General features: G+C 40.0%; 1 protein-coding gene across 1 annotated transcript; it reads left to right on the forward strand.

Annotated features, from left to right (window-relative positions):
* The first annotated feature begins 4,401 nt into the window (after window positions 1-4,401).
* Window positions 4,402-10,388, forward strand: LOC109968646 (Ig-like V-type domain-containing protein FAM187A). Its single transcript, XM_020615050.1, has 6 exons — window positions 4,402-4,457; window positions 4,611-4,757; window positions 6,479-6,756; window positions 7,451-7,810; window positions 8,608-8,852; window positions 10,162-10,388. Exons 1-6 carry the CDS (start codon window positions 4,428-4,430, stop codon window positions 10,386-10,388), a joined length of 1,287 nt encoding a protein of 428 aa, XP_020470706.1. The 5' UTR covers window positions 4,402-4,427.
* Window positions 10,389-10,694: the final 306 nt, after the last annotated feature.

Here is a 10,694-nt window from a genome sequence, read left to right on the forward strand (position 1 = left end):
CCCTCACTTTGCCTTGGTGATTTCTGGATTTGAAAGTCTGCTCTCAACCTTTCTGTTGTGACTTCTGATCAAGTTTGTTTGCCTCTAACTACAGGATTATGGATTCTCCTCAGTCTGGAGGGACCTGTTGCCTACACCAACCTATTTCTGATTATCAGACTGTAGATTCTCTGCTCTTCAGTGTATTTTTGGGTTGAACTCAATACCTGTTTACTGTGTGCACACAGAAGAGGAGAAAATTTATTTGGAGGAAGCTTTTCCTCTGTGTTATGCTTCTGCACATACTCACCCATTTTTCTCCTGCTTTGTGTTTCTCCAGCGACATTGTTTCCTGTCAAAAGAACCATTCCATCATTACTTGGTCACCTACCTTCATGGTCCACCATCTACTCTTCATGCTGCCATCTTCTCTGCAGTCTCTGTCATCCTGCTCCAAAGTCTCCACCATTCACAAAAGAGTTCATCTCTGAGTATAAGACACACCTACCTGTTGTCCGTTTTCACTACCCCTCAGCCCACAAAAACAATCTTACGATCCCCTCAATTCTCTAACTATATAGTTGTCTTGTGCTTTTGGATTAAGTGTTATTTGCAAATAGTTTGTAAAAACTTTTAATTTGAAACTGTAAAGTTCCATTTTCTACACTCAATAGAATCATGCTGTTTTGTATTTATGATGAATAAACATGTTGACACAGGGCTTCCTTTTGGTACAGTACAAGTTTGAGAAGCATTTATGGATGTAACTACGTATTGCAGTGCCTGACACAGGTGTGCCAAAGTCTTCCTGAGCCCATGTGGTTATATCACTTATAGAAGATGACGATTCTTGATGCAGTGCCGTCTGAGGGACCAGAGAGCTCGGTCATCCAGCTGAGTCTTGTGCCCTTTACATACTGAAATCCCTCCAGATTCCTTGAATCTTTTAATGATATTCTGCACCATAGAGGGTGACATGTCCAAATCCCTTCCTATCTTTCTTTGAGGAACATTGTTTTTAAACATTTCAGTAATTTTCTCACACATATGTTGACAAACTGGTGGTCCTCGGCACATCTTTGCTCCTAAAGGGCTCAGCCTTTCCCAGATGCCACTTTGTACCGGATCATGATGCAGTCACCTGTTGACATCACCTGTTTCACATGTAATCATCATTTCATTGTTTTACCTCATTACTGGCCCTGAATGCAGCTTTTGTTGGAATGTGTTGCAGCATCAGAATTGGAGTGTTTATTTTGAACACAGAATAAAATTGATGAGGCATCAGATAATGTGCTGCTGTATTGTTTTCAATGTAACACAGGACACTGATGATTTACAAATCACTATTTTCAGTTTTAATTTTACATACCATCTCAACTTTTTCTGATTTTGCCTTTATTCTAAAGCACACTGCAAAGATGCAGACAGGAAATATGGGGAGATCAAGAAAGAGAGAGAGAGAGAGAGAGAGAGAGAGAGAGTATGACATGCAACAAAGGTCCTCTGCTAGAATCAAGCCATAAACTTTTGTCATAACCATTTGTTTACCAGGTGATCTTGCACTAGCCTTCATCAAAGCTTGAAGAACAAAGCAAGTCACATCATAACCAGTATAAAGCTTCCAGGTCAACTGGAAGTGCAAGACAGTCAAAATGGTAAATGGACTTAGACTTGTATAGTGCATTTCTATGCACCAAAGCACACTTAAAGCACTTTCACATCATTAGCCTTTCTCACTTTTGCATTCTTACATTCACACGCCAGTGGCAAAGCCACTGGGACCAGTCTGGGGTTCAGTGTCTTATGTTTGACATGTCTTCAACATGTGGACTGGAGAAGCTAGGAATTGAACCGCCTCATTGGTGGTTAAGAGATGACCCACTCTACCTCCTGAACCACAGCTGCCCCAAAAAACACAAAAAAGACAATACATAAAAATATCCAGCATTCAACACACAGTATATAATATGGCTCATATGTTCTTCAACTCCTTCAACACTACTGTGAACACTGTACCCACAGATGGTAATGAAAAAGGTTAACATACTGAGGAACAAGTGTTTACCGGTGTATGTGTATACAGGTACCCACCATTTATGTTTAGGTTTTTATTTTTGCCTAGTTTTTTTCTTCTTTTAAATAAAAAAAAAATTAAATAATTTGCAGGCCTGATGTGGACCTGTTGGTACTGGCTGCCCATTGGACGTGTGGCTTCATTTGTTGTTGTGTAACTGAGGCAATTCATCTGAAACATTTACAGTATCTGTTCAAATTTGGATATAAACATTAATGATGGTAATTACCTAATCAATCGACTGGGTTCAGTACTCTTGGTCATGTGACTCTAAAATGACTGTAAATTCTATTTTGTTAATGGAAAACAGGAAGGTGTCATCTGAAGTGTTTACCCCTCTGACCACAGTTAATCATCTTGCTGCTCTGGTGACTTCTGCGTTGTCCCAAGAAAATCAGTCCAGAAACTGCACCCAGCGTTTACACACACCCACACAGTGACACAGTGCAATAATGTTTAGCCAGCTTACATCTTGTTTGTGCCTCCAAGCGGTGAACTTGGTCAACAAACATGTTCACTTCACTTGCTGTGCTGGAGGGCTGATGACACACTAGCAGGAGTCACTTCACTGCCCTCATTTATTTCTACTGTATTATATTACAGCAGCAACTGCCTGCAGTAGTGTTGGAGGGAAGTGCAAGATGAATAAATATTGATTATGAGCTATGTGTATCTTTGTACCAGACTTGTGTAATGTTTTTTTTTCTAAGATGAAGTATGCTTTCTTTCCCGTGGTGATTGTGGTTTAGTGTTTTGGTGACTGTTGGTGTGCTGCTGAGGGAGTGTTGGTGGTAATTCTGCGTCAACATTCACCCAGTTCTGCACTGTCAACTGTCCACCTGCTAAAACAGGAGCACGTCAACAGCATCCACTGCATAGACCAGTGATATTTTGACACTGTGAAGATGCACCCAGAGATTTTGACTAAAATCACACTAACCCTATTTAATAATATGTTGCTTGTTTGATTTTTAGCTACTCTTTTAGTGGAGGATGTTTAATTGTACTGAGAAAATACACCAATCAGGTATAACATTATGACCACTGGCAAGTGAAGTGAATAACACTGACTATCTGTTACAGTGGTGCCTGTCAGTATGTGGGGTATATTAGGCAGCAGGTGAACATCCAGTCCTCAAAGTTAGAAGCAGGAAAAACAGCCATGCATAAGGATCTGAGTGACTTTGACAAGGGCCAAACTGTGATGGTCAGAGCATCTCCCACACTGCAGGTCTTGGTGGGTGTTGGTCTGCAGTGGTTAGTACCTACCAACAGTGTCTAAGGAAGGACAAATGGTGAACTGGAGACAGGGCCATGGACGCCCATAGTTCACTGATGATGAGGTTTACCTACTGTAGATTAAACTTTTAACTTCCATTTGTACTTTTCAAAAGATTAAAATGTATTTGAATCTTTATTAAAATGGTTGAAAATGAGAAACACTGTACATTGGTCTCTATGAAGAGAAAGAGTCAGGGGCTGTAGTAGTGATATCACACCTAGAGTAGTGAGGCTGCTGAATATGTCTCAACAATTCTCTCGAACTTTACTTTGAATTACCTACTGTACATTAAAATGGTGCAATCTCTGTGATAAACTAGAAATCTACTTGTGCATGTCAAACTAATCACCTATTCCTTTGTATTCCACAACTTTTCTCAAATTATCCAGTAAAAATCACAATAAAACAAAAAACTGTCAAACCTCTGCACATTACTGAAGCTCACCAATTCCATCTATTTGTTTCTTTGTATCCTCATCAAATGAACCCAGGATACAGGGAAAAGTATCAGAGTACAGCACCCCCTTTCCAACAAGTCAAAAAGTTGCACTTGGTGCTTCACTTAAAAAGACAGATACATGACTGTGATATGCCATAAAGTAATACAACTCTGTGAGATAAAATTTTATTTGGGTGGTGTGACTGGAAACTTTTTAACTCACAAAGATACTGTACAAAGACGGACGGTCTGTAGCTTTGTATTGATGTTATAGTTAATTTGCTCTTCTGTTTTAGCCAAAAGAACTTTTGTAATGCCTTGTCTTAGAGTATTTTTATAGTTCAACATTGGCAAACACTGTTACTATAGCAACCAGAGGCCAAGAGAAACAACAGATGAAATGCTGGACATTTTTACGGAGAATGAATGTGTTTAACTTGAGTGAAAGAAAGAAAGGAGCTGAGAATTCAGTCAGACCAGAGGCTTTTGATGAATCCACTGCAACATAACTTTGTGGAGCTCTGATACACAACCAAAGAGTATAGTTTGTACTCATCAGAGAATGTACTAGGACTTTGTGATGTTTGCGTTGACAACGAGACAAATCCTTGGTGAGCTCTTTGGATTCTACCAGATATTGTGTTTTGAAAATGAAGATATTAAAGTTTCATTCTTCAGAGGTGAAATATGAGAAAACAGACACACTGGCAGTGTCTCTGAGATATTTTCTTGACATATTTCTAACTTGTAAGAATCTTTTTTGTCTTCAGACAAGCTGAATGCCTTCTACACCACCCTCTCCCCTCCTCCTCCTCCTCCTCCTCCTCCTTCAGTGTGCTGACGTGCAGACTTACGAGGCTCCTGAGGATCAGCAGGATGTGTTTGCTAAAAGAGCATGCCCCGCCTTCCTGACCTTCACCAATGCTGCCTACCCAGCTGGAGTCACTGTAGAGCTGCCCTGCCACTGCAAACCACAGCAGGTAACAGGAACTACCAATAAACTTAGGATTCATTTATTATGGGACAACATTTAGGTTTGAATGAAGATTTTTTTCCCTGATTATTTCCATTCAAAAATAAAACTCCCACAGGATGTATATCTAAATATGAGCTCAACTGGCACAATTGAAGTTGCAGAAATGTCTTCAGATTTGGTCACAGTGATCTGATGTCTCTCCCATTCTTGTGAATTGGATTGATTGGCAGAGGCATAGATCGATGAAGCAGTAATTCTAGTTTTATATGAGACATTCCAGCATGAGTCGTATACTGGATTTTACAAAGACCTATAAGCCAATTAGCTATTAATTTCCATTCTTTCTGCCAGGTCAGAGTTGGGTTTCTCAGATTGTACTGAAGGTCAAATCCCAGCTGGCATTCAGTGAGAGGTGGGGTACACAATGGACAGGTCACCAGTCTGGGCTATAGGCTAAAAACATAAAATCCTGTTGTAAATTAATGTAAACAAATCTTGCAGCATTCCAGGCCTGCTATAAAAGACTGCTCTAAAATAAAATTCTTTGACCAAATGTAGTCAAAAATGTTTTCCTGCTAATCACAACACTACACCACACTAGTGCTCACTGACATTGTACAAACCCAGCAGCCTGGGTCCTAACCAACATGACCTTGCTCTGAAGTGAATGATGCTAAGGTGAGTGATAATGCACAAGATGGTGTTCAAATCTTACAAAATTATGGAATGCGTGGAGACCACTACCACATAAAGTGAGTGACATTCCATCTACTCCCCTGACTCCTTTATTTAGTCACAAGAGCACCTCAGACTGTGTGATCACATACCATGACCTTCACAAAAAGACAATGTGATCCTCACAAGGTAATACCAATGCAAAGTATTGTAATTTATGTACCATTGTTGATGGTGTAGTTTTCAGCAATTGGATGAGCATTGATGTACCTGTAGTAGTAACCAAAATTTTAAAAGACCTCCCAACCAATCAGAATATAATAATAATTACTAGAAAATGTAATTCTTTTTGCTTTGTATAATTCCAGATGTGAAAAAGGCTGGAGTTATTATCGAACCTTTCTGCTGCTGCAATTCACAGCCTCCAGTCAGCTTTATAGGATAGAAGATGTGTGCAAAAATGAGATAGATGGATAACAAAAGAGAGAATTCATCCATCCATCAGCTTTTCCTTTCAGAGTTGATCCCACTGGTGTTCATCAGACAGAGGCAGACAGCCATTCTCAGCCCATCCATTATACTGTACATACCACTTATTCTGAAGAAGGTCACTGGAGTTCTGGAGCGAATCCCAGCGACCATTGGGTGATAGGCGGGGTACACCCTGGTCAGGTCGCCAGTCTATCACAGGGCTGATGCTTAGAGAGAGACAACCATTCATACCTACAAGCAATTTAGAGTTTGGATTGTGGGGGTAAACAATGCCAGCACATGGAAAACATGAAAACTATACTTAGAAAGGTTGGAGCTGGCTGGCAGGTTTGAACCCAAAATCTTCTTGCTGTAAGGTGACAGCATTAACCACTGCTCCACGCACATGGAGACAGTATACTGAATGCATTTATTTTTTCAGAAATAAAGAGATTTAAAGCTCAGCATATGTGGCAAGAAATTTGATTAGTACTGGTAAAGATCAGATGAACAACATTATTGATTTTCAGCACTGGTTGATAATCATTTGGTGGTCATTTTATTCCCTGTGTGTTTCAGGTCAAATCAGTTGTCTGGTTCTTTAAGAAACATTTGGATAGCTCTGAGGAGACCAGAGCCTTGACCGATCACCATGGTAATAAGCTGCTGGACACCAGTCAGGTCCCTCACAGTGGTGACCTGCGGAGTCGATTTTCTATCCGTCTCTTCAGCTTGTTGATCTTCAGGGTGGGGCCCGATGACACTGGCATCTATATCTGTGGCTCTGCCCATAAAGATTTCTTCTATGGTTTTGACCTGGACATTCAGGAGGTGCACACACTCAGCTTCACTCCAAGGTGATGAGAAAGACAGTTCATTAATGTTTATGACTTTACAGGAAATCGGTGTGTTAAAGTTTGAGACTGATGATGGATATGTTATTTTAATGTTACATACAATTGAGTCATTTCTGCCTAGTTTATAGAGACACCCCATCATCAGTGGAGACTCCACTGAGGCTTCTTATTTGATTCCATTTACTGTTAAATGGCTCAAATCATGGATGACTGATGGATAAAGTAGGTAATGAGCTTACTGGTGTTTTGAGAACTATGGCATTTCAATTGGTCCTTAATGAATGATCACAAAACTGACAGGTTAGTAGTGAAGCTGTAGCCAAATGTGAAGTTATTTGTTATTGGGGCAATGCCTAATGTACGGACCAAAAAAGCTAAAACTTTCCCATTTATTGTTTATTACTCCAGCATTCCTTAGCATTCAGAAAAAAGGATGGAGAATTAATTTTATATTTTATATCTATTCTATAGCACTGTGACACGCTTAGTTCTAAATTGTGTGTCCTCAATATGAGTGTTTAGTAATACAAATACAAACTGTGGGGGAGGTGAAAGAAAAGAGAAAAAACAAAGCATCTTTTTTGTAGAAACTGTTTTAAGTAAAACAAACAAAATGAAAACCCGTCCTTTAATGATCTGCTCACATTTCAAGGCCTTAGTTAATCACAATCATCCACTGGTTTTATGCTTTCAGGCTCACCCCAAAAAATCTGAGCAAGAAGTGGGAGAGAAAAAAACTTGGCTCCGCTCGGTCACCATATCAGATCTTCACCAGCTTCCAGCCCTGGTCACTGTGTGATCGCTGTGGAGTACCAGGGGAACAGGTCCGTGTTGGACTCTGCTACATCAATTCCCCTTTCCTGCATATACGCTACAGACAGGCCAATCAGACAGCTGTTTCATGTGGCTCTGGGGCAGTGCCCAGGGCTTTTGGTCCTCTAAAACTAAGCAGCGTCGGAGCTAAGTTGGAGGTCACAGGCTGTCAAGTGGCTTGTCCAGCTCAGGCCCCTCCCTCCTCCAAACTCCTTGCTTTAATGACATTTCTTGGGTACAGGTAAGCACTTATATAATACAAAGATAAATACAACACAGGTTGGCAGACAGATTTGAACATAGAAATCCTTTTTAAACAGAAGAGTGACTACAGTAGAGATAAATACATGTTTCAGTTCATATATTGTAATCATTTTATTAGTCACTGGCATCACTTAGATTTTACACTACAGCACAATACAAAATCATAGCTGGAAACCATGTATCGAAGATTTTACTGTTTGTATACTCATAACATTTGTCCTAAACAAGAGTATACAGGCTAGCTTGCAGTAAGTTATGCTTATAGCAATTTAAGCTCAATGCTAACATCAGTATGCTAACATGATCATAATGGCAATGCTAATATACTAATGTATACCAGGTATAATGTTTAACATGTTCACCACCAAAGGTTTATTTGGCATGTTAGCAAGGAGTATTTCAAATGTTGTTTAAACAGACATTTAATTGATACAGACACTAAAACCAAGGCCAGCAGGCCACCAGAATCAACAGGAATCATCCTCTGGGGATCATGAATATAGATATAGATTAGATATTTTGTTTGGGATCCAGGTATTTGTTGGATTGACAAATTTGCTGCTGGCAGTGTCAAAGTCAATTACTGCTAAAGTTTTTTTTTTTTAGAAATTGCCTAAAAGGAACACAAAATATACCATCCAATGTGTGTTTAGACTATTTGGTTTAATAAACAATAACAACCTAATGTATGTCGTGTTGTTTCTCACTTTTCAGTTGTGGTAAAACTGCTGAATGAAAATGTCTGTCTAATATCTCTTAATTTCTCTTTCTGAGTTGCAGTTCTGCCTCTAAGCCAGTGAAGGTGCCAGTGTTCTATGTGAACCACCAAGCGGACAGTGTTCTGGCCCTAGCTTGCCCTGGGGCACGACCTAACATGGCTGTGGCTTGGGACAAAGGATCTGAGCCCATCTACCGATCTGAGCACTCGGCAGGTGGTAACCTCAGCGCCACATCCCCACGACTGGTGATAGATCCCGGACACCACCTGCTGTTTAAACCTGCAAAAACTCAGGACTCAGGTATCAGCTGCTGTTTACTAAATTACACATGTATCCATCAGCCAAAACAAGTAGTGTTTGATTGGTCAGTTTGTTGGTGATATTTGTTGCTGGTCAATTTGGTGTCACATTGTTGTCATGTTATGAGGTGCCTTGGCAACCTCTTGACTGAATAAAACCTAAACAAAACAGTTTCTCAAAATGAAAAAGAGAAGTGAGACCAAGAGTAACTTTAAAAATGACCAAAGTTAACTGGACAACAAAGGGGTATGTCCAGGTCCTGCAACTCACAACTCTGAGGCAACACTAATATTAGCATTTTGCCTCATGTGTAAGTCAAGATGACGGAAAGTAACTATGAAGAAGACCAAAATCTGGCACTTGTAGAACTGCTCAATGATTCAGAAACTACTGAAACAAGTTTATCCAGAGCAGGGTCAACTGCTGTTTAAGACAGCACTAGCAAGGAGGAAAGACCTCCAAATATGACACTGAGGTGCCTCAGCGGCTATAAGCACAGGTCTATACAGCCCTGGCATGTCACTGATGCACTGTTTGTAGCTGTTGGGCTCACGTGGACCTAGACTTGTCACAACAGAGATGCTGACCAGTCTGCCCTAGTAAGTTAGTTTTTAATTTGAATGCTTGTTATTCTGGCATTTCTGTCTTGTAGACTGTATATACAGCTTACAGTGTATCAGGGGTGGTCTGTTGTATTGATAGCCTTTACTGTTGTGCTGAGTTGCTGGAAAGGGATTTTTGTGTTACTTGAAAGATGTGACAAAGCATAAATGAAGTGAATTAATATTTATGTGGTGAAGCTTGTCTTATGATTTGCATTCTGTGCTGTGTGTACTGTGAATCTGTTGCTTGTGGTGATGCTGGAAAAGAGCCAATGGACAGACCACACTCAGGGGCCTCTGACAGAGTTAAAGTGCTCCTGCCTGCAAGCTCTGTTTCTTTACTGTTTCCACTGGAAGAGGAGGGTAGCTGGCATTTACTATAGCTGTTCTGTCTGATTCTTTTCTTTTCTGAAAAAAAAGTCGTCCCACATTCTTTATCTAAGTTTGAGCATGACACTGTTCTTCAAACTTTTAAATTCTAAAAGTGTCGCTTTGCAAGATAAACTATTACTTTGCAAAGTAATTGCTTCAATAACAAGTGAAAAAGAAAGCTGCCATATAATTTTTTTTTATTTGCCAAGCTTTATATTGTATTTATTTATATTTTGGACATTGAGTAAGTTTGTTTCTAATATCTCAAATTGTAGCTATAGTGTGTTTATGATATTCTAAGCTGCTTAATTTGACTAAAATATCTGTTTTATTAGGTATCTACTACTGTTGGCTGCAGTGTCGCCAGGCTGCTGAGATACACCTGTTGGTCTACGCACATTTGGGGTGGGGCCAGTCAGTGACTTCACATCCAGACTTTCTGACAGCAGTCAAGACCGTGTTAAAATCATATGCAGCCATGACGGCTATGTTTGGCCTGTTTGTGTTTGGCAGAGCTGGAGTCAGACACTTCAGAGACAACACAGGAACACATGTGGATTAAACTCATTTAAACACTAGTTGTGTAGTTATTCTCAACTGCCATGATAACAGCATCTTGAAACGATACAAGCTGTTTACACAGTTACGCAATCAATGTTGTTTATTAAAATCAAAACATGAGGAATGCTAACACTGTGCCAGCAGAAAACACTGAGTTAGCTAAACATGAGTTTACTTTGACTTGAAGGGTGAGAAAAGAAATGAACCTCGGCCCCCAGTGCCAGTCTCCTGTGCTTTATGCACACACACAACATGCCGACAACAAATGCATCTCAGTTTTTTTTTTCTTTTTTTCAGCCCTTGGTTT

Source organism: Monopterus albus, unplaced genomic scaffold, assembly GCF_001952655.1.
Source record: "Monopterus albus unplaced genomic scaffold, M_albus_1.0 scaffold157.1, whole genome shotgun sequence".
Classification (NCBI taxonomy): domain Eukaryota; kingdom Metazoa; phylum Chordata; class Actinopteri; order Synbranchiformes; family Synbranchidae; genus Monopterus; species Monopterus albus.

What these genes read in the sequence shown, in the direction of transcription:
- LOC109968646 (XM_020615050.1), top strand. Translation starts at nt 4,428, where the DNA reads ATGAAGATATTAAAGTTTCATTCTTCAGAG. An exon ending in GCCACTGCAAACCACAGCAG is followed by an intron (nt 4,758 to 6,478) that starts GTAACAGGAACT and finishes TGTGTGTTTCAG; the next exon opens with GTCAAATCAGTTGTCTGGTT. An exon ending in ATGACATTTCTTGGGTACAG is followed by an intron (nt 7,811 to 8,607) that starts GTAAGCACTTAT and finishes TCTCTTTCTGAG; the next exon opens with TTGCAGTTCTGCCTCTAAGC.